Consider the following 25,695-nt stretch of genomic DNA (forward strand, 5'->3'; position numbering starts at 1 on the left):
ATCAAGTACTAACTCCACATTAAGCCATGGTATTGATTGAATCCATGAATAGAAATATGACATTATAGCAAATTATAATCTTCCAAATTTCTAGAACGTATATAAATATTTAAATATATAAATATAATATATATATAAATATATAAATATTATTGAGTACCTGGTAATAGACCTAGTGTTTGATAACACAAGAATTATATGATAGAACAAGCAAGTATCGTTCTACAGTATGAAACTACGGTGAATTTCCAAACTATACAAGTTCAATAGTAAAACTGGAAATAGTAGAAACCGGAAGTAGTTGATTTCTACCGCTCACGGTTTAGATATTAGGTTGTCGAAGGAGATGGGACCTATTATTGGAACGACGAATCATTTCCCGAACACCGTTTCTCAATAGCTCTTACCGTTTTTGATTTATGACCAATATTGTTGAAACCAGAAGTGGTTCAACATAGCTTCTGGTTTAACTAGAAGATTGGTGAAAGAGATTGAATCTATTTCTGGGATGCTGAATCGATTCCCGAAAACCGCTTGTCGATAGCACTTACCGTTTTAGGTCTAGAAAAATCAATATTGAAACCAGAAGTAGTAGTGGATCCTACTACTTCCAGTTTTAGTAGAAATGCAGGAGTTAAAGTGGTTCCGTTCAAATCCACCTATTTCCGAGAACCGTTTGCCGATCACTATTACCGTTTTTTACTCGTGGTCTTTAATTTGAAACCGGAAATTTCCGATTTCTACCACTTCCGGTTTAACAGATTGACTCCCAAGTGATTTGAGTGTACCTGTTAAGTAGGAGGTTGTTGAAGGAGATGCAACCTACTATTGGTATGCTGGACCGATTCCCGAAAAACGCCTGTTAATAGCTCTTACCAATTTTGATGTGATACCTCTTGACAGGCAGACACACAGACGGACACAGCCATTCTATAAGACCCCCTTTCATGTGCATAGCGTAGTTTGGAAGTCTAATAGTACATATATAACCAAAAGCAAGAAATATCTTTTTATTTTATAATTAAATATAAAGTTATTTTTTGCAGCTTGCATCTTTGTACTTTTCTTATATATATTTTTCTCTTACTTAGAAGATGAAATAAAGCTTTTTGTTAGTTAAATTTCAGAATGAATCAATATATGTATATTTATTAGTTTCTCTTCTGAACAAATACATGAAAAAAACATTATTTCCTGAGAGCTTCTAGTTTTTTTAATGGGTTACTTTCGTTAAACTTTGAAATTTTCGGTAGCTAAAAACTTGCAGTAGATATTTTTATACATTTCGTAATTATTATTTATATAAAGTGAAAATATATAAATATAGAAAAGTAATAAAGCTACGAGAAACATCTTGTCTTCGCGCATGAAAAGCGTATGAAACTGATGGAATATTGATATGACGATTTTCTGTGAACGACGTTTAAAGCTAACAAAAAAACTACATTACACTTTCTAACATATTTTCCAGAAATGAAGAATTGCAAGATAATTAATTTTATGAACCCTTACCCTTACCCTCACCTCCCTCATACTCTCCCTCAAGTGACAATCTCACCCTCCCTCACACTCACCCTCCATTGACGCCCTCACACTCACCCTCTCTCAATCTTACCCTCCATTGGCGCCCTCACTCTCACCCTCCCTCACACTCAACCTCCATTGACGCCCTCACACTCACCTTCCCTCACACTCACCCTCCCTCACACTCACCCTCCCTCACACTCAACCTCAATTACTTTTTCGCCCTCGCGCTCAAACGCCTTCAACCTCAACTACTAAAATGAGGGTGAGGTGAGTGTGAGGGCGGCCCTCATGAGGGCAAAACGAGGGAGGATGGCCATCTCTGCACATGCTACTACCCCAAGATTACTGTGTTAAGTGAGAGTCAAAAAACACTCGTGTATGTAGCAAATTGCAGACTTTTACGATTCCAATATTGTATTAACGATGAAAATCTTATTTCGGTCATGATGAAATACTGTATTTCACAGAATTCAAATTTAAATTTAAAAAACATACAAACACACAAGAACAGGAAGGCGAAAGTTGTCTTAAAAGTAGTTGGAACTCTTAACTGAAACCTGTTGCCGCACACCACTTTTTTCCTGTTTCACCGAAAGTATCTCGGTAAATTGTCTCTATTAAAGTCGGTTATATCGGTTCTACAGTTTGAACGACAAAGAAATGAACACGGATAGACATCCAAAATTTCAAAGACGCTACCACTGGGAATCGAACCTGCGACCAAGCCGCCTGAACTATGTGATAGGTGGGGTAACTTGTTCGTTCCCAAGGCATGTAATCTAGGTATTGACATCATCGTGCTTGTTGGTTTTCTCGGTATACTCCCAGTTCTTCATGCCAACAATCCATCCATCATAATTCACTTGATTTAGCACAGGCCTCCCTTAACCTAACAAATAAATCATAGAACAATAAACACAAATATTTATTTTCATTTCATTTTCAAATGTTTAACCCAAACCAATTTGAACCGAAAAAAGTACTATTTTCTATTGCTCATTGACGTGTATTCACAAAAAATATACAGAGAAAAAACATGGGTATCGTAATTCGATTCAAAAGTGAAACTGCAGATTCATAATATCTTAACCTAAAACGAAACCACTATATATCTTTCGGAACTTTAAAAAAAAAGATATTTTGAAAAGTGGCAATACAGTTGTGCTGGTGCTGTGCCATCAGTTGTAGCTCAGAATACGCAATAAATAAATGCAACCAAATGGGGATGGAATTGATGCACAACATGGTACTTAACTGTAAAATTATGGTTGAATTTAATGAAATTCAAACGTTTCAAATTTTGAAAATGACTAGTTGTGGGAAATGTAAGAGAAAAAGAAAGGTTTTAACTGAGATAAAGCAATGAGCACTAGCCTGATAATTCCAACAAGGCTGGCGTCGTCCTAGTCATCTGGAACTATGAATGTTTTCCCCTGGAGGAGCCTGGATAAACTGGACTCCGTCAACATCTGGATCTTTATCCTGTTGATCTGCAAGGGGCGTCGATAATGCGTCTTTCCGATGATGTTCTCCTACACCTTCATTCCACTAGTCTGCTGACGAACTCAAAAATGTCTGCGGCGATAAATAAACAGAATGGTACTCTTGACTTATGGAGCTAGCTATTCTCCAATGGTGCAATTCGCTTCTCTCGTCGATCCTGCACCTTCCTCAACTTCGTGGCGAATACCACTTGTTATTATGTTCCCCTTGGTTTTGTTTGGCTGAACAATGATGACTTCGGAGTTCAAAGAATCAGGGAAGTATCAGGCTATGCTTGAAGGTATGCGAAAAGGCAAAGAGGAAACTAGTCGTGTTTATTAACAAATATGAATGTATAAAAGCTTTCTGAGAATGTACAATCTAGATCAAAGTCTTCTTCCGATGAATTTTCAAAAGTTCATGATTCTGTCGTTGATAAATGCAATTTAATAAAATAATAGAAATTAGCAAATTAACTTAAAAGCTTACACAATTATCTGATGATCACTTCACATCTAATGCACAGTTGCTTCACACCCCCTCCTCGAAACTGGAAATACACGAAAATTTCAATTTTCCGTAGTATAAAAAAATATTGAAGAAATTCCAAAAAAGAAAAACATGTTTGTAGAAGATTAAGAGAGTTCTTTGTATAACATATTGTTTCTTTTGAATTAATCATCCATCACAAACTGCTGAGTGTGAGATTCTGAGACAATCAGTACGTGACTTTGAATATGTAACGACAATGTCTCAGCGAAAATGGAAAGTAAGAAAAGAAAAATAAACATTAGTGCTTGCATAATATCATTGAGAGTGACATGTGTTGTTGAGGTGTTAGTGTGGAGTTCCGTTAGTGCTCAGGGAAGGGAAATAAAAGGTAGGGATAATACTAAAATAAATTATCACTAATACAAGTTATTAAAACTTAGTTATGTATAATAATAAAAATCATAATCGAATAAATAAATATTTCATAAATATAAAATCCAATATAGACCTCTCTCTCTCTCTCTCTCTCTCTCTCTCTCTCTATATATATATATATATATATATATATATATATATATATATATATAATATGTGTGTGTGTGTGTTTCTCCAATGCAGAAAATAACTTCAATATCAAACGTGACTAATACGCGAGAAGGAAAAAACGTTGTAATACTATCTAGCTAACCAAAGATAGTAAAGTTAAACTGCACAAGAAGTTTACTGATTTCAGTTTGAGAGAAATGAGCTTTAAGTTGTTTCGGTTTAAAGCGTCCGTAGACTGGAAAAGAATTCCAAGATGTGGTTAGCCCCATATACTGGCTGTAATCAAACTATATAAAATAAGAACGACAGAACTATTCACCACATATAACCTACAACCCTAACTAACATATAAATTCTTCTTATCTCCATCTTGATTCTTCTTAAATCTTATCCTCTTCGGCCATCGAATGCTAGACATCAATCATGGCATCGAATACACGACACCTGAAAAAATGGAGCATGATTCTTGCAATATTGTCTTCAATCTTCTTACGCCTTCTAAATATATCCATCGAAATATCTATCAATATGCGTGTCGTTGATTTTCTACATTCTTAACTTACTCTAATTCCGAGATAAAATAAAAGTAAGAAACTTCTGTTGTCATACGTTGTCCAATAAAGGAAATGATACAATTCCTGAAGATACCAACGCGTTCCAAAATTCGAAGTATTCCAAATTTCAAAGTGTTCAAAGTGTTCGAAATTTTCTACCGGTAAATTTGGGTGCACAATTCAAAACCAAGATAAACTAACTTGGCCAGTGCTAAAGATAGCGTGGCCAGTGCTAAAAAAAAGTTCATCATCCATCTACAACATGTTCCTATTCACAATCTAATCTTCAAGAAAAGTAATCTACATAGATGTTACGTGCGGACAGAAGGACTAACAGGTTCTTCATCTATGGGAAAATATATTGGGAGTAATCGCTGATAAATGTCCCGATTCTCTCTATCATAGACACAAAATACAACACGGTCTACATCATCTAGATGTTCCTCTATAAATATGCTTGTTGTAGCCAAGGCAATTGTGGCAGCTTCTAACTTGGGAAATTTAAATGCTCAGGTCGAAATGTTAGGTAGTACAATTGTGGAAAGATCATTCTCCAACATCACTTTAAAGTAATTTTTATATGTCTCTCGTAAAATCTTCTTGTCTGAATTCCGTGGTCCACATGTCAAAATTACATAATTAGCTGGTAAAGGATAACCATTGGCAATCTTTGCTTCTCCTGGCTTCATTCATGATATAGTCAAACATCCTTCTAAAAATTCAGATCCAGCTGCGTCTTCGATGGCTTTATGTGCACCTCCTAAAGGAATTAAAGTTTCATTCGTCGGATCTACTAATTCATTTGCTTTTATGTCCACTATATTACCTTAATAAATACTATTCTTCTGATTGGGAGTGTTACAAGCAAATTTCGGTTTTTCTTCTGTGGAATTCTTCCCAATAGTTGTTCACGTTGGTAGAGTTTCGGCAATCACAACATCCATAATATGAAGTGAAGGAATGAAAACTTCTTCTTCTAAACATTGTTTCCTGCGGTTGAAAATCTTTTCAGTTGGTGGTCCTTGTTGGTCTTCGCGTCTCGCCTTCTTCTTTTTCATCGTATGGTCTTCTGTGCAGACGCTGATAGGCATCTCTTCGTCAGAGTCTTCAAGGTTGTCTTCCTCTTCCGGGTTTTCCTTCTCATAAAACTTCTTCAATCTCTGAACTGCTATGCTGTCTACCTTGCAAGATCCTCGGGCGATCTTATACTTAAAAAAATATGAATTTTGATTTTCCACACTTTCAATTATGCCTGGACCAATGAACTTTCTGATGAATACTTTGGCGTGACCTTTTTTCTTGTAGTGTCCAATATCCAAACTTTTCTCCTTCTTTAAAAACAGGTCACGTATGTCTCTTGTCAAAAAATTTTGTCGCCATTTTATGACATTCGTAAAGATTTTCTTGTGTTTTGTCCCTAATTTCTTGTAATTGCTGTAAACGAATGGCATTATCTTTATATTGACACGGGGTATTTAATATTGCCTGATGAAGTAACCAAGGTTTGAAGCGAAAAAGACATTCAAATGGTGAAATTTGAGACGATAAGTTCTTGATGACGTTAAGCGAAAAAGCTATGGGTTGTAGTAAGTCAATCCATTCACCCATATCTTTATCACATAAAGCTGATTTCAACCGTTGTTCTATGTTCCTAATACTAACTTCCCAAACACCATTACTGTAATGCCCATGTACATTTACAAAACGAATATTAGCACCAATCATAGCACATAATTCTTTAAATAGTTCACTACTGAATGCACTGCCTTTGTCTAAGACAATTTCATAAAAACATCCAAGCTTTCAAATTACTTTATGATAATGAAATGTAGCAAAATTACTTGCTGTAACATCAGGAAGGGAATCTACAGTTATGTATCTGGTACAACTATCTAGTACTACTATCAAATATTTGTGATTTAACATATTATTGGGGGAATAATTCCCAGCTACATCTATGTGGACACGATAGAAGGGGGAACTGAGAGATAAGTAAGCAATATACCGTACGGAGGACCAATTTTCGATTTCGATATTTGACAGGTCGCAGATTCTCTACATTTCTGATATATATATTTCTTCATGTTGGGAAATTACACTGTTTTTACTAACATATCATAGGTTATTAGAATATCCAGAATAAAATGATCCCAATGCTGACGTATGACAAGCATTAAAAACTTTATAACGCAAAGTAGGAACTGCAACCAAAAATTATATACCTTCAGAAGTTTTCTGTTTTCTATACAAAATTCCATCCTTAATTGTAAAATATAATGCTTGGGGTTCTATTTTAGGATTTCTATTTTCTTTCTGTTACAACCAAGAAAAATATTTTTTAAAAACGTATCTTTACGCTGTTCTGTTGCCAGATTTGGTTAATCTAAAATTGAAAATGAATTTGTGTTCCGAGTAAACAAAATTTTCGGATCTTCTTGATTATTTTTCTCATCTTCCAAATCTCTAGGGGGGTTAGAAAAACGTGAAATGGCATCAGCCTCTAAGTTACTGGAGTCACTGATGTGTGAAATAGTAAAATTATACGATTCAATTCCAACCAACCATCTGGAAATTTTACTTACATTCTTTGTTTGCTTTAAATAAATTAAACTATGACAATCTGTCTTCAAATAAAAATGACGTCCCAAAAGAAAATACCTAAATGAACGTAAAGAATATAACAATGCTAGTAATTCAAGCAGATATGGGTGCAATTTTCTTTCACTAAGAGATGCTGCACGACTACAATAACTAGGTTTGTGTGGTCAGGTGAATTTTGAGGTTGTTTGATTCGTCCAGAAAGAGCGACCTTACTGGCATCAAAATAGAGGTAAAGAGGATAACCAGGCTTGTATCTCATTAAACATGGTGCTGAAATGATGGCTTGCTTGATATTATTGAATGCTGTCTCCTGTGCTTCCTTCCAACGAAAAGGAGCGTCTTTTTTCAAACAGAAAGTAACGCTTCTGCAAATTGACTGAAATTAGGTAAATATGAACTAACAAATGAAGCCAATCCTAAAAAAAAAATTTTTGATCTGTTTCTTTGTTTTGGGACGTTGATAGTTACAAATTGAGTTAATTATTTGTTTCGAGATAGACAAACCATCTTTACTAACAGGGTGACCTAAAACATCTAATGAAAAATATCCCAATTTTGTTTGTGCTGGGAGAGCTTTAAACCATTTTTTTTTCTTTAAAGCAACATACGAGTTAACTGCACAATTTCGTCAGAACTATCACTAGACCAAAAATAATCGTCAACATAGGCAAATATTTTATCTTGTGGAAGACCTTCTAAAGTGAGTTTCACTAATCAATTCATACCACTAACAGATGTCTTAACACCCTGAGGCAGAAAATTAAAATGGTGCGATCCGAGATTCGGAATGGAAAAAGCTGTAATAGGTTTTGATTCTTCAGTGAGGGGAATATTAAAGAATGCTCCGAAAACTTCATTAGAACATAAATATTTGCGTCCTGCCAAATTACGTAAGATATTCTGGATAGGAGGAACCGGAAAACTGTCAAGAACCATTTTCTATTTATATATATATCTCCCATCTTCTATAAATCGATATTGTCCATTCTTCTTTTTAACAAGCATTACCGGAGAATTATAAGGAGTAATACTAGGCTCTATGATCTTACTTTTCAATAAAATATCTACTTGTTTTTTGATCTCATCCCGTAGATGAAATGAGATCAATTTACTGGAATATGGTCTACTAATTCAACGTTATGCTTATATCCCTTAGCACAACCATAATCAATTTCATTCCAAGAAAAACTAGAATAAAATTCCTCTACTAAGTCATATAATTGCTGTTGTTGATGTGGCAACAATTCAGGGTTAACATTTACACGATATTTATCATAACCTTCAGGGAAAGATTTTGTATCTACTGCGTTGACTTGATGAACCTTTTGTTACCGCAATTTTGTTTCTTGAAGATGGTATCACTGATAACATTCTGCAGAACCCAAAACAACATCTTTTTTCAAATAAAGTTTAATTTTGGAAGTATTAATCACAGAAATTATTGGATGAATTTCGTCTACAACTGACTTACGCACAAACATTTCTGCCTGCGTATCTATTAACTCATTAGGAACAAGTAAATTGCGAGTACATGCAAGATCATTCACTTTCCTTAACGTAACTTGAACACTTGGATTGGGAGGTAAAACAACAGAGCGAGCCACTAAAAATTGAGGTTTATATAGTTTCGCTATATGGTTAAAAATTTCATATACCTATTGCGGTAAGTCAACTCTTGGAGGAATACCAAATTTAACAAAACTAAAATAATTCTTATTGTGATCAACCATCGCAAGGTGATTTTTCAATAAATCTTGGTCAATTATACTATTATACGGAAAAACTTTATACACTCTAAAAGGATGCGTAAAATACTAACCTCCTAATTTAAATTTTACTAAAGCGATTTGATGACTTTCTTGAGAATCTCCAGTGACACCACGAATATACTATAACATGAGGCAAATTAGCTTCATACTGCATAGGCACATAACATCGCTTACTATTTCTAACATTATTACACATATTACTGTCTGCTTTATCCCTATTATTCGACTTAACATTCCCATTTACATTGACTTCATTGACAGAACCAAGAGGCTGTGTATGAGAGGAAGCGAAGGAATGGATAGATTTCTTCGCTCCAAACGCGAACGCTCATGTGATTGTATACACACAGATTTTCCTTTGTGTGCATGAGAAACTTTTGCGAGCGCAGCCCGTTGCAGGAGATCTTGAAGTTGAACTTTGATGTCGTCTAACTGAGCGATCAAGCTTTTTTTTTTCTTTAGGCTCACTTACAGTTTCATTTACGTTCTGAGTATTAACATACAAAGTATTTTCTTTTTGTTGTATAGCATTATTACCAACAGGATGTATGTTGTATTCGTCTGTTATTGCCAAGGACTTCGATCGGTGACTACGTATGCTGACAAGAAAATTAACTCTTTCCTCCAAACCTAAGAACGTTGCTAACTCAATAACAGTCTTATATGATTTTGTTACGGCTATAGAATAGAATGAAGGCAATAACCCATCGATTATCAAGTTAATTTGTTCGGTGAACGACATCTCCTTATCGTACTCGAGAATTAATTTCAATTTATGAAAAATATAATCTAAGACAGATTCAGAATCTAACTGCTGTCTATTTCTCATTTCTTGCCCTAAAACTTGCGAAACTATAATATCTTCATAAGCCTCTATTAATTTAATCTTAATCTGAACATACATGAGATTATCATATTCTGCGGTTAATTGTAAAGCCAAGAAGAAGGCGCGAGCTCAAATTTCTAAGCAATACGGCAACAAATGACGTTTCTGAACATGGCGTAGGATATGAAGGATAGAAAAATCCTCAAAATGACTAAAAAATGACTGAACTGACTAGTTCAATTTGCCAGAAAATCTGGGGTGTTCTACTAAACATTCTAAGGCAGAAGATGTAGCATTAGTATTCTCCATTATTGTTATTTTCAAAATCACACTTATAATAAATATCTTACACTACTATATATATATATATATATATATATATATATATATATATATATATATATATATATATATCCAACAACCAAAATTTAAACAACACTTCTTATATACTAACAGAAAGAAAAACAGAAACAAATACTTGGCAAAATTTTTTCTTCTCACCCACTTAATCAATCAACTAAGAAACAATAAAACCAAAATTACTCTAACTGAGCAAATGCACAAACGTAGGGAGGCTGAGCGGGTGGGCTAAAAATAACTCTACTCAATTTCTCTCAGCAAAAAAAAAAAAAAAAAAAAACTATAAATTACACTGTACTGATTACTCAAAATTTATCGTTAAAATCTTTTAAAATCTCTAAAATACCTAACTTATCTATCGAAACTATTAACTATCGGAAAATATTTAAAAATTTGGAATCGTTACAACGCCCAAAGCCTCATAACATCTCCATCATGCGTGTGGGCTAATGTAAATATTTAGAAATTTTAGGATCGTAACAAAGGCGTAAGCCTTGGAGCATCTCTGCCATGTGCCGGTGCTGTGCCATCAGTTGTAGCTCAGAATACGTAATAAATAAATGCAACCAAATGGGGATGGAACTGATGCACGACACGATAGTTAACTGTAAAATTGTGGTTGAATTTAATGAAATTCAAATGTTTCAAATTTTGAAAATGACTACTTGTGGGAAAGGTAAGAGAAAAAGAAAGGTTTTAACTGAGATAAAGAATGAGAATTACCCTGACAATTCCAACGAGGCCTGCGTCGTCCTAGTTATCTGGAACGATGAATGTTTTCCCCTGGAGGAGCCTGCAAGAGGCGCAGATAATGCGTCTTTACGATGATGTTCTCCTACACCTTCATTCCACTAGTCTGCTGACGAACTCAAAAGTGTCTGTGGCGATAATCCAACAGAATAGTACTCTTGACTTATGGAGCTAGCTATTCTCCAATGGTGCAATCAGCTTCTCTTGTCGATCCTGCACCTTCCTCAACTTCGTGGCAAATAACTCTTGATGTTGTGTCCCCATTTTTTTGTTCGGCTGAACAATGATGACTTCGCAGTTCAAAGAATCGGAAGTATCAGGCTATGCTTGAATGTATGCGGAAAGGGAATGAGGAAACTAGTCGTGTTTATTAACAAATATGCGTGTATAAAAGCTTTCTGAGAATGTACAATCTTGATCAAAGTTTTCTTCCGATGATTTTTTAAAAGTTCATGATTCTGTCGTTGATAAATGCAATTTAATAAAATAATAGAAATTAGCAAATTATGTTAGGAGTTTACACAATTATCTGATGATCACTTCACATCTAATACACAGATACTACACACAGTATCTGTTTTCTAACAAAACTGATCCAAAGTACTCTTCGGTTTCTGAAACAAACGGACACATTCTGTTCTAATTTAAACCGAACGCAGACGAGTTAACCGGATTTTAGAACACGTCTAGTACATCGATTGTACTTAATGTTGTCTCTTGAAATCAACTGTCATTACGTAGTGCAAATATGGAGATAAACCCCTATAGTTACCTATATACAGCATGTTCCATAATTCGTGTACTTTTCTACAGTTCTGCAAAACAAGATGAAGTTTGCACAGTATTAATGTGAAATGTTTCATTCAAATTGAAAAATGTCTGAATTTTTCTAAATCATAACAGTAAATGAGAGAAACCCATTGTTTAGCCCCTTTAGCACAAAACTTCATTTTCTTTGTGGTAGATTCAATGTTAAGTTTCTGAAGCAATTTTTAGAGTGATTATTTGCAAGGATTTGAGGAACATTAGCATTATTTGCTACAAAATACAATAATAATCATCCGCAATGTTAGTATAGTCGTGTGGAAGATAATATTTTGTATGGCTCCTCCTTTGGGGGGCAAGAGGCGAAAAATACTTGGTGAGTTTAGTGTTATCAAAATCCCAAATTGCGTTTTCTTAACGCTAGTAAGCATTAGCTTAATCACAAATGTCACAGAATTAATACTTCGATTCTCTTTTCATGTGCCAGAGACTGATATAGGGCTACACCACCTTCTAAAAATCACATAAAAATCACCATAAATATCCTTAGCAGGAATTACCTGAAAAAGGTATTTTTTGAATCCATTAATGTGCAATTCGGTGTTATTGTAATAGAGAGGTATGCGTAGTTTAATATAGAATATTATTTTGGCAACGCATTGCCTTATGGGAGCACAGAGGACGAAACATACGATTGTGAATCTTCATATGAAATACAAATTTTGTTCTCGAAATGTCTGTGAGCGTCAGATTAAACAAATTTCACATAATTAATATTCCGATGCTTCTTGCATGTGTCAGTGACTGATACGGAGCTACAGCTCTTATCCAACATTCACATAAAATTCGGCAGAATATGCTTAGCGAGGACATACAGGAAGAAGCTTTTTTGGCCAGTTAATGTAAAAATAGGCTTTCTGCTAGTAAAAAGAGGTATGTATTTTTGAGATCTGGATAGATATTTTCGTAAGGCAGCGCCTTAGGGGGCACATAGGGCGAAGCATATGATGCTGAATCTTTATAAAAACTCGAAAATTTATTTTGGAAGTGGGAATGAGCGCCAGATTAATCAGAAGGGTCATATAATTAGTACCGTATATTCCTTGGTTGTGCCAGCGACTAATGTAAGACTGGAGCCTCTCTTATACACACGAACAATTTACCATAAATATCAGTAGGAGAAACATACCAGAAGAAGCTCTTTTTATGATCTATTAATGTGAAATTTTGTGCTATCGTACTAACAAGGTATGAGTATTTCAAATTCGAAATGTTATTTTGGTAACGCGCAGTCTTAAGGTTAGGCATGTGGCGTGATTTTTTATTTAAAAATGTCATATTGTATTCTACAAATGAAAATGAGCGTCAGATTAATTACATATGTCACAGAATTAATATTCTGATGCTCATTGCGTGCGCCATGGCTAATATGGGGCTACGCTTCCCCTTCTAAAAGAAACATCAAAATGCACGATAAATATTCTTACCATGGATATACGGAAAGAAGGTATATGTCTTATATTTTATCATTACTGCAGAAAAAAATTGAGATTTTTTTAAACAATCTACTGTAAATCATTATCTTCTATGAGTGTGACAGATTTTCTTGTTATGGTATCACTGGAATACAATAAAAGAATTTTCATATATTAAAAATCAATTAGAACTTGTTATAGCACAAAATCACACATAGAAGTAACCAACGTACTTTCCGCACACTTAAGCAAAATCAGCCCGAAATAGAACTTAAAATGACAATGGAAAATGTCTCAGGAACCATAGACACACACAACAAAAATCGTAATGAAAAGTAACATTTTAAAATTTAGGAAGTTTAGTATGATGACTTTTTAATATTGTCTTTTTATTCCTTAATACTTCTTACACAATAACCGTAAGATCCCACTTTCCAGACAATAACCTACTTCGGTGTACTTCACACATACATACATCAAGAAACAGTATACTATGGACACACGTTTGTAGTAGAAACAAATGCTTCGCGAGGAACAAGAATCATTTCTTGAAATTATTCCTTGTTGATAACAACACTATGTGGCTCTATCATCATTTGTTTTTTAAATATCATCAACCCAAGTATAAGACAGATAAATTCAACTTTCCTTTTATTCAGCATGCTCTGATGAACGAACAAGACATGAAGTAATACGATTTACTATAAATATTTTGAACAACTAAAACGTGTCCAGAGTGATCATGTCTGCACTCTGGACAATTCTCTGTTTCAAGTCAAATGGTTGATGTGATGAAAAATGTAGTTGAGGCAACTGCCCATATTAGTAATTGACACATGCAAGTAGCATCGGAGTATTAATTCTCTGACATTTCTGATTAATATGACGCTCACTCTCATTTCTAAAATAAAATTTTAAGTTTTTATAAAGCTTCACCACCATATGCTGCGCCCCATATTGAGCTGCCTTACCAAACAACAATCCAGATTTCAAAAACGCATAACTTCTTTCATTACAAGAATGAAACTGTTCACATTAATAGACAAAAACATGTTGGCTTTAATTTATTTGACGAGAAATAGTAACATCAAAGACAATCTAGGTACTAGACGTATTTCAAAACCCGGTTAACTGGTCTGTGTCCGGTTTAATGTTGAAACAATATGTGTCCGTTTATTTTAGAAACTGAAACGTAATTTGGTTCATTTCTGTTTGAAAACACATTATTTGCCACTTTTCAGAATACCCATACATATTTTGGAAATATTCCGAAACAAACGTAATACTTCCGTTTTAGGAAAAGGTATTATAAATCTGCAGTTTCACTTTTGAATGGCATTAAGATTTTCCATGTTTTCTCTATATTTTCTGTGAAAAATGTTAATGAGTAATAGAAAATACAACTTTTTTAATCAATAGGCTTATTTTCTAAACCTCAAACAAAACTTCAAGTTACGTTTTTATTAAAATCGTTAAGTGTACGGAATACGTTGTAATTTATCGAGGACGACTTACAGTTGAAGCACACTTATTTCCGGAGTTATGAGGATAAGAAATTTTAAGCATTAATTAAAATAAGAAAAAAAAAACTTTTTAAAAATGTAATATTAAAAGTAAAAGTAAACAGAAAATGAAACCTTTGACGTATTCACCTGTACAAGCATACTATTTAAAAGTCTGTGTAGATGACTCGATCGCAATAAAGTATTATAGTCTCTGTATAGAATACGGAGTCATTCTTCAAAATAATTTTATAATGATCTTCAGCAGAGCACCCATCTTTTAAGTGCCAGATAGGTCCAAAGAGCTACTAGAATTACAGCCAATTACATATGTGTTACAGACGTCTCTTGGTGTTGTTGTTCACGTTGAAAACTTAATCTTAATAAATCTTCGTGAGAAATTCACTGAGACACTAAATAAAATATTCCTTCCTAACCCTTTCTGGATCTTGGGTTTTAGGGATATTTTTTAGACTTTCAGTCAAGCAGCTACTGCATCGTCACTATTTATTCAAGGATCATGGTTTATACCTCATTCTCTTCACAATGGAGCAGGATTTCAAATGGTACCACTTACATACCCATACCGTATACCAGGAGAGGGAAAAGTGATGTCAAAGCGAAAATTTCAGGGGGGGATTTTTTTTTTACACTTTGGGCCTCTCTGGAATAGCCCTGTGTGAACATAGATCTAATCTAATAAATAGTACTCGGTAGACTGAATGTGTGGGCCAAATTTCAAGTTTCTATCTTGAATAGTAAGTACCGGAGAAATTTTATCAAGATTCCCCACAATGTCCTAAATTACCGCAAAAGACCCTGACCTCAGGTAAAAAAATCCTGAGACATCTCTATTTACCATAGGACTATAATCCGCCAATCATTCTCTTCAGAATAGAACTGCCTTTCAGGCGGTACCATTCACATGTCTCCATCATGTACTTAAGGTGGGAAAATCACGAAGAAAGGGATTTTGTTGGAAAAATATACCTTTTTTCAAATTTTTGCCCCTCTGGACCCCCCTGTTTTAACGCAGAGTTCTGAAAAAAATCTGTTAAATACTACTCGGTGGACTGAATGTTTGTGCACAATTTCAATCTTCTTGGTACAAACGTAAGCCCACCAAAAAATATATATACCGAAAATACCCCATATTCCCTATACAGAAGTATATTTTGATAAAAATTTCCCGAGACATCCCTAATTAACTTAGGATCATGGTTTGCACATCATTCTCTTCAATAGGTAGACGGCACCATTTTTCTGTCTCCATCATGTATCTCAGGCGGGAAAATAGTGAAAAAGCGTTTTTTGGTAAAAAAAAGTCCCTTTTTACCTTTTCTTCCTGGACCCCCCTTGTGCTAACGCAGAAATCTGAAAACATCTGGTAAATACTACTCGGTGGACTGAATGTTTTTGCAAAATTTCAATTTTCTACGTACAAAAATAAGCCCGCCAAAAAATAGTGAACATAGACTTAATAAAGGAAAATATATTGTTTAAAATTATGTCGTCATCACCTCCTATGTCTTGACGCAGGAAGGTGCGAAAGCGTACGTAACGTCCTCTACAATGACTCTGGACATGAAAAAGAAAACAAACAAAAAAAACAGACGAAAAGGCTCAAATAGGAGAGTTATAACGCAATGTACCATGAAACACCCGTATGGTACAAATTGTACCATAAAATCCCGAAAAGGCTAACTGTGCGTGGGTACACTGAGAAAAAAAAACTGTGGCGTACGTAAAATCGTGTGTTACCTTTGTAAATCCTGTAGTTTTTGGACTTGACGTACAGCAAACGTATAACTGCAAACGCATGCTTTATAATACTTTCTGTAAAATGTTCCATCTATACGTACCTTCCGTATGACGTACAGCAAACGTACCTTCCGGAGGATGATTTCTGTAGTAAGGAAGAGGATTTCGTATATTTGTACACTATACCGCTGTCCGGAGAAAGGATTTTTCTGAGTATAAAACGGTCATATCTGTTACGTCTACATCTAAGATGAAATGGAGATCATAATGTAAATTAATAGTTAAGTCAGTAGGCGAATAGGACACTTGCGAAGTCACCATTAGAAGTAGGGATAGCATCGAGATGAAACGAGACGAGACTTTGTACAGTCACGTCTCGTCTCGTTGATAAATTGTGGTCTCGGTCTCGATCTCGTCTCGAATCAAAAATCATCGTTTTGGTCTCGTCTGGATCAACATATGCTTGTCTCGATCTCGGTCTCGTCACGAAAGTCTCGAAATAAATAGTGAAAAACTAAAATTGTCAAAATATTATTATCGTACAGTTTGTCGTTTCCGCTTCTTATTTTGTGCCTTTATTCTTGGCTTAGAATTATTCAATGGTGCACTTCTTTGTAGCTAATTTCATAATGCTAATGTTTTTCATGCGTGTGTTTCAGGTTCAATCATCATTGGGTATATCATACTTGGGATAAAACTGTAATAATAACCCATGTTTCACTTTCAGCAATAGATTTTGTCTCATATAGTCTCAGTACTGCCTACACAATTGAACTCTATTAAATTAACTCAGTTTATTTCTTTCCTTTGAATAAGAAATTTTCAATACTTCCTAACGCATAACGTAACACATAGCAACACGAATGTGTTTAGCCTTCGAATAGTCGCGCCGCGGTCAAAAGCACGTCAGGGATTTATTTTTTATCGTGTGCCCACTCTGTTTGTCCAACAGACTCCACCGTCTAGCTAATCTTATCCCTCACTTTCCGGAACATTTCTGCTCAGGTGACATGTAAAAGTAGTCAAATACGAACGATATTAGTGTCGACTTTCTTGTGCAAAGATGAATAGTGACACTGTGGATGCTGCGTAAGTCCAAATTAAGCCTTGATTGGCATGGAGTTGACAATGCAAGGGTGACAGGACAAAAGAATTTTCAAATATCCTATATTTTTGTCGAATTGGTAGATTTCAACATACAAGGTGATATTTCAGATGTGGATATATCCAAGGTTGGCCCTATTGGCATGGGGTCATAGGGAGACCCAGTGAAGACTTCAGAACAGTTCCTTTTTGGTGCGTTTCAATACACTGATAGTGAAAAGTGAGAATGCACAAATACTGATATCACATTTGAAATTATCGAAGATATGATTTGAGGGGAAATGTCGTTGCTCCAGTGGGGCATTACTAAATGATCACTCCCTAAAATAGCCACTGAACGAATCAGTTGCAGATGTGCTGTCACAAGGTGAGAAACGCGTTCTCTTCAATGACTATAACTTTGGTCTGGAAAGGATCGACGGCGAACATGGGATAATATCAGACACAAAAGACACTTTCCTTTTCGATTGCTTTATTCAAGGACTCGATTTGGGACAATATAATACATAATACACGTAAAAACATGAACTTAGCTTATGTCATCTCAATTTTTCCCTAGAAGGTGTCATTCCATCTACAAATTTACTTAGTTCAAACCATGAGTGTCTAGAAGTTACATTTCGTGCTTCTGCCTGACTAGAGGGGGCGACATTTCCAAGGCACTTCAAGTATTACCATGGATACCTGTACTAGAGGGATCAATGGACGAAGGAATAGATTTCTTAACCAATATTGCTCATGTTGAAGTAAAGGACTTTGTACCGTCCAAGTAAATAAAAATGAAATTGCCACCGATGCACTACGAAGAGACTCGCCACATATTGCGGAATAAGAAAAGAGCTTGGGAACACTGGCGTGCATTTCCAAATGAACATATTTATAAGAAATTTTCTGATATAAGGCGTCACGCAAAAAACTACTCAGGTGCAAATAAATAGATTAAATTTCGAAAATTTCAGTCTCCAGTATGAACGATCCTAAAGACTTCTGGTCTCTTATCGGCTAAGTATGAAACTTCGAACTTACCTCTTATTATTCCAATGACGACTCAAGTGCAGAAAATGATAAAAGAATAGAAATGTTTAATGAATTCTTTTGTAAGAAATTTTCTAATATAATTACACCATCTACTTTACCCCCAGCTCAATCTACTTGCCCGTCCACATTATCTCATGTAACAACCACTCTTTCGGAGGTTCAATCACTGTTATTGTCTCTCCCAGCCGAGAGAGCCTCGGACGCTGAAAATATAAGTTCGATCTTTCTGCGTTACACAGTGTCTGTTATTTCGTTTCCACTTTTGCTCATTTTAGTAAGTGTATCATAGAAGAATATGTTCCCTCTTCTTGGAAAACATCCTGTATCTCCCCATTTATAAATGCAGACAAAAAGGCCAATCACATGTCTTGCTATAGGCCTATTTCGGTTCTTTCAAACACATCCATCGCGTGCGGGAAAATTATCAAAGACAGACGTCTAAAATTTACCTCTTTATATATTAACACAGCCCACCATGGCTTCGTGTCCAACAGCTCTTATCTTACTAATGTAAGTTACATGCTTAACTCTTTTGACACTTTCAGTATTTTAGGCAAATTTTAGACTTTAAATCAAGCAGTTTTTGCGTCGAGACTATTTATTGTAGGATCTTGGTTCATATCTCGTTATTTTTTGAAATGACTCAAGTTTTGCAACTGTACCAGCCAAAATTCCCTATTATGTACATAAGACAATAAAATTTCCGCCCAAATTGCCTAAAAGTGATTTAAAATAAAACAAATTCCAGTTTCCCACGAATTTCTACCCTTATGTACACAACACGCACATGTGAATGTTACCAAACAAACGTTCTTTATTTCAAACAAAACGAGGTATGTCACGATTCTGAGGTAAATCTTCTTGGTGCTAAAATTCATTTACTATTTTCTCCCGACCCTTTTTTTCCTAATACGCACTGACCCACGTATTCTGCCAAATTCTGAAAGGGAGCATCAATGTATCCATGTCCTATAAAAGAGAATAGACTCCTGTATTCAATCATATAAAAGATAACTTGAAAAATCTTCATCTAGAACATAAATTATGTCAAGAACATACCTTGTGGTACGATGTATTGCTTACGTTTATATTTCTGGTATTTATTTATTTTTAATCCATAAGAGGTATATTAAGGACGAATGAAAGTTACAGAAATTACATTTGGGACATGGGACACATTTAACAAGTTTTAGTTCCAACACTTCTCAAATTAAAGGATGTTCCTAGGTATCCAACCCAAATATTTAAGAGCGAAGCATTAATACACCCATGTCCAGGTCACTATACTCATACAAATAAATATATAAATTATAAAAGTCCTATGAAAGAAGATCAAATAACTCAATAATTGACTAAAGGATCTATTAATATTTTATAATTATTTATCTTCAGAATGAAATAAGCTGAACCACCCAAATTTACAGTAGGACCTATAAAACAGTTATCAAATGTTGCTTTTGACAATTCCCAAATATAAGGATGGGCCAATGTACCCTTATGAAATTTAAAAAGGGAGCACTAGTGAACTCATCTTTATGCAGGGAAATAGACACTTGTACTCACATGAATATAATCATGTAATGTATGAAAACCTTCCCCAAAGTGGATAAATTAGGTCAGAAATCTCCAAAGTTTTAATTTTAGTACCTATGAAACGGAACGACACGGACCGGCCAAATATTTTTTCGACAGTTTCTAACTTTAGGGGGTAGCCTATGTACTTTTCCAAATTTTAAGATGAGTGCGGAGTGGTCCCCTGTACAGGGTGTTTCAATATATACATACACTCCCGCAAGAATTTTTACAGAGGTAGCTAATGAGTACTTCAAATTATATGCCCGTAGCCAAACTCATCTATAAAAATGTTGCAGAAGTAACGTAGGATACTGAAACATTGACATTTGGATAGAGAACATACTAGTTCCTGAGTGAAGTCTTGATCCGACTACGGTAGGTTCCATACCTTTAGAGCTATGGACCTTTAAAATTCATTTTTCTAAGTTGTCAGCAGCTTATAACTCCGAAAGAAAGCATTTGTGCACCCAGGTTGGTATATACTTTTCGTCCTACCTTGGTGTCAGGAACCACCAACCATGTCTCTATTGTTTTGAAATACCCTGTATATATATAAAACTGAAGTTACATGTTTCTCAATATGGAAGAAAATCAACATTGGAACATTAGAAAAGAGTTTTTGGACATAGCCAGCACATAGCAAAGACTTTAATCACGTCACATTCATGAAAATACACTCCTGACGGAGGAGTTTCGAAATGTTGGGGACAATTTGTTTAGCTCACAAATCTGTATCTTCGAAAATTATGCTTGTAAAGGTCAGAACGCGGAATTTCTATATTTCAGTTCCATATTTTGTATTCATAAAATGGCGAAAAGGAAACAGTGGATATGTATTAAACCAACCTTTGAACATACATTCTAGTTGATGCTATTGACCTCTTGTTTTCAATATTACAGTTTGATTGAAATGCCAATTATAAGTAGAGAAAGCGTCTTTTAAGATTTTTGCAATTAATGACGGTAGCACCATTTGAAATTAATATTATACATAGCATAATATTGTACATAGCGTATTCAAGTGCATCCTGAAAGAAGAAAAGAGGTCCAAATACTGCTTTCAAGCAAATCACTTGCTGTTTGAAATACAACACAGGAAGTCCAATTTTGCAGAATACAAGAAGATGAAAGTATAGACAATTGATCGGTATGACACCAACCTGAAGCAGCAAAGGCCCCGGGCATCATCTAGTAATAACATGTGAGAAGGCCAAAGTTAATCAATAAACGAAGATGGATGTGACCTGAGAGTATGCATTCAAAAGATCACTTAACGAATATTCTAGAAGGCAGTAGTCCTTCCGTAAGGTTCAGTCCTTTGAACGTTGACGGAAAGTGGCATATTGCACGTACGGTTTATCCCTTCGCGGTATTGGTGCCCGTATTTGACGAAATTCAGCCAAAGTGCCGCACGTATGAACTCGATGGCTTCAACAAGGCACTACACAGAGACATTTCAGATCCCAAAGACCACGGCATACCAGCAGTCACGAGAACATACCGTCTGTGCGTATGTCCCTGGCACTTTAAACAGTCACATCTCGCACAACGGTTCAAGCAGTGGTTTTTATTCCACAGTGCACAATATTCCCACGAACAATTCCATGTTGAATTCTTGCAAAAAAAATTCTGGCAGGGTGAGATACAGTTGTATGGTACCATTCTGTTGGCTACACAACATAGCTATGTAAGACTACCATCGCGTGTCATGACCACAGCGTGTACAAGAATGAATAGCAGGAACATCCTATTTTCAGACCAATCCTGCTTCCGTGTGCAGCATCATGATTGCCGCTTTCACATTTGGCAACATAAATCTTGATTGATGAGGTATTGGACCTTATTATAGTCCCTTCGTAGTGCAGGTACTTCCAGGGACTTCATTCCAGCAGGATAATTCACACCTTCATGTTGCACATTCTATCGTCATACACTTTCTGGCTGGACACGATATTTCTCTGGTTTCTTACCTGGTGAATTCCAACGATCTTGCACCGATTGAAAATGTCTGGTCGATGGGTACACAATGTTTCTCACCCTTGAGAACTCCGCCAGGTTTATAAGTTGTGTTACTGTATCGAAGACTCATATTTTGCCGTACCTTAGAAGAACATCCAAGGGTTAATATTCTCTACGTCTCGCCGTGTTGCAGCTCTTCCGACTTTCCTTGATGCGCTCACCGGCTAGTAACCGTAGCCAATTCTGGTCCTCTGTTGTAATGTTATCACGCATTGCACAAGGCTATAAGTTAGTTATTTGCTATTTGTACCATCATGTTTCTGTCATCCACTATGGCGCTGCTTTCTTATATCCTTCCTGGTGTTACATTTTTAATAAGGAGTAGTAAACAATATGTTTCTGTGCAGTGAACGAGCATTGCAACTAGTTGTCTATATTTTGAACAAAATATTTGTTAACAAGTTTACCTCCAGTGCGAATTCTAATTATTCTATTTTTCATTTGCAGCAAATTAGAAAGAAAATAGTTGCATTTTCTGAGATGGATCATATGAAGGCCGACTCTGCCATAATTGCCATATTCAGCCATGGATCAGGCCATTTAATATATGGCTCAGATGATATCCCGGTTCCTCTGGAGGAAATTGTGGAATATTTTACTAATGTAAACTGTGCCAATCTGAGGAACAAACCTAAAATATTCTTTTTCGGGTCATGCAGGTACATTTTCTATTTTTATTTGTGTGTACTTTGGATTATCATCTATAATATAGTTTTATTTTTTTTACAACAAATCTAATAAAATATTAACATGAACATGGATAAAGGTCGCATTATTCTGGAGATACAACCTGCGAAAAGAATAATATAATGTATCCATAAGGCAATTGGAGCTCCTTCGTGTCTAAGCAGTTAGCGTACGCGCCTTTTGCGTGGGAGACCCGAGTTCGATTCCCGACTGGAGCTTATGTGGTTCGGATTCTACGTTAATAAGTAAGTCCGCGTCTCATATAGCCTCGCTGCTGAACGACACGTAAAACTCAAAATTAACTCAACTCATAAGGCAATTGGTTTTGTTTTACAACAAAGGGAGTTACGAAAAGCAATTCCTTACATTATACACATATTCTTTTGTTTATTTCTGAAGGACATATTTCCGAACCCTTCTGTATTTGTGAGGAAATTTTATTAGAAAATTTACAAACAAACAAAAATTCAACCGTTCTAAGCAATAGTTTTTGCAAAATTTTTAAACACTCCATGATTCTGAAAAATAAAACATTGAACACCGCCAGAAAGACGACGTTTGTGTTGAAGCTCAGTATACTGTCTCAGCACCGAGGCTATATGAGATCTGAATCTACCCTTTAAGAGGTATCTACACGATAATGCGTTCAATACTCTTTGAGTGAAAGTGCCATACGGGAGTCCGTGAATACTTTATTAATAACCTGACAATATAACATAACTTACTACCTCGGAAAAATCCACAAAGGATAGTTTATTCTTGGAGGTTAGTTTTCTTGTATGATTTTCTCAAAAACGACTCAGGCAATTTTTTCTTATTTCATTAATATATATTTTATTAATAACCTAACAATATAACTCATTTGTTTTGAAAACATTCATAAGGAATAATTAATTTGTAGAGAGGTGTTTTCTGAAGAAACGACTCAAACGATTTATTTTATATTTCATTAATAACTCTATAATGTTGCGCAAATAAATTTTTACGAAAATATTAACAAATTCACTTTTTTATATCTCTATTAATTCAACTATTGTTTATGAGTTTAACTGTTTTTCAAACAGGACTCGTGCAACTTCGATACCTCATAACTTTCAAATTTGATACCTCATAAACAAATATTCCATAAGTAACTCAAATAAATTGTAATAACTTGCTAAAATATTTACAAACGGTAGATCACTTTCCAGCTGATTTTCCTTCGAATTTCTTTTACGAGGAAATGATGTTCGTATTTTATAAGTAAATGTTTCGCTAATAAGTATGCATAAAATTATTTAGTTTACCGAATTGCAGCGAGAAAGTTTGGTGTGGGTGTCCGGGTCTATTGCCTCTATAATAATATAATCTCTTAGCCAATAAAAGGTTTTTATTACACGTTACTTTGTTGCTAGTTTATCTGTATAGTTATATGTACGATTTATTTATGTGTATATGTATGTGTTCACTACCTAAATTTGAAATTCCAATATAGTTCAATCTTCAATCACTATCACTCTATTTCATTTTCACAAAGAGAGATTTTTATACAATATTGCATGAAAATTGGGTAATAAATTTTCATGTATTGTAATGCTTGGTACACTTAAACATCGTTAACATGGTACTTATGCTCACGGAAAGGGGTGTACTCATAGGACGTGTCATTACCATTTTGATTGGTTGGAACATCTAGAGAAAATTATTAGGAATTGTGGAATTCCTTCCAACTTTCTATTTCTTCTACTCTTATTACTACTGATAGAAATACTAATAACAATATTTTCGTTCAGCAATTCAAACACATTCCATATATATCTCTTCAACCAAAATTTCTAATCAGAAACAATTCTTTACTATATTTGTATGCATATTTTGTTAAACCATCAATGTTACTCTTAAATACACTAAATTCTTTAACCCAAAGAAAGGGCATTATTATGTATGGTGATAAAGACAATAAATCCTGCTCAGTTTCTGTTAAGGCATCAGACGTTTCGATCTTTATATCGTTCAGAAGCTGGCACCTTGTTCTTCCCCTCTCTCTCTCCTTCCAGAAACTAGTAGTTCCAAAATATCTCTTATAACGCAATTCATTCGTATACTGTATCCAAACCAATTTCTTTTGTTTTTTACTATCAACTTCACTATTCTTCATTTTTCATTCACTGTTCTCAGAATTTGTTTATGTCTTATTTTCTCTATCCAGCTTCTTTTCCATCCTTCTGTATATCTACATCTCAGAATTTGTTATAATATATATATAAATATAACTGTAGTAAAACATATATGAAAGTACAGTAATGTGCGAAAGACTGAAAGTATAACAGGCTCGTTCTTTAGCCATTTATTTCCTGTAGTGCCATTTATTAAACACGTCGCCATAACCTTTTGTGTGAATACGAAATTTTGTTTGATTAATGATGAAAATTCCATTTTCAATAGCAAAAAGAAACGTTTGGTGTAGGACGTGTTTCCCATTATTTGTTATCATGCCTCCAAACAAGTTATTTCCAAGCGCAACTGGGCTGTTTCATTTCAAATCATACAACGGGTGCCCATCGACAATTTTGAATTCTTATGAAAAAAAAATATATATATATTAAAGATGGACACGACAGACTACAGAAACAAAATAGTTTTTGTTTCTGATGATTTGCAACAGTGTTGCAGCCTCTTAAATAATCACCACAGATAGCTACTTTAACAGCAAAATGAGAATTGGCGTTTTGAAGGTATTATTAAGAAAGAACAAAAAGTGCTATAAACCTTTTTTGTTGTTTATTTCATACTATGTTTACACTTCTTCCAAAAAATACAAAACACAAACATTAGAGGTGTAACATAAACTATAAAAAAATTGTTGAACTTGGAAAAAAATTG

At 34.9% G+C, this 25,695-nt stretch overlaps 1 protein-coding gene across 2 annotated transcripts in view; it reads left to right on the forward strand.

The window, feature by feature from the left end:
* Positions 1-25,695, forward strand: part of LOC145663010 (caspase-9-like) — a 136,059-nt gene that overhangs the window by 70,195 nt on the left and 40,169 nt on the right. For both annotated transcript variants that reach the window (XM_081729136.1, XM_081729139.1), the window contains one exon: positions 22,594-22,805. In XM_081729136.1, coding sequence (XP_081585262.1) covers positions 22,594-22,805 — 212 coding nt within the window. The remainder of the gene's footprint in view (positions 1-22,593; positions 22,806-25,695) is intronic.

The sequence above is a fragment of the Thermobia domestica genome, chromosome 10 (genome assembly GCF_964235325.1).
Source record: "Thermobia domestica chromosome 10, izTheDome1.hap1.1, whole genome shotgun sequence".
Taxonomy (NCBI): domain Eukaryota; kingdom Metazoa; phylum Arthropoda; class Insecta; order Zygentoma; family Lepismatidae; genus Thermobia; species Thermobia domestica.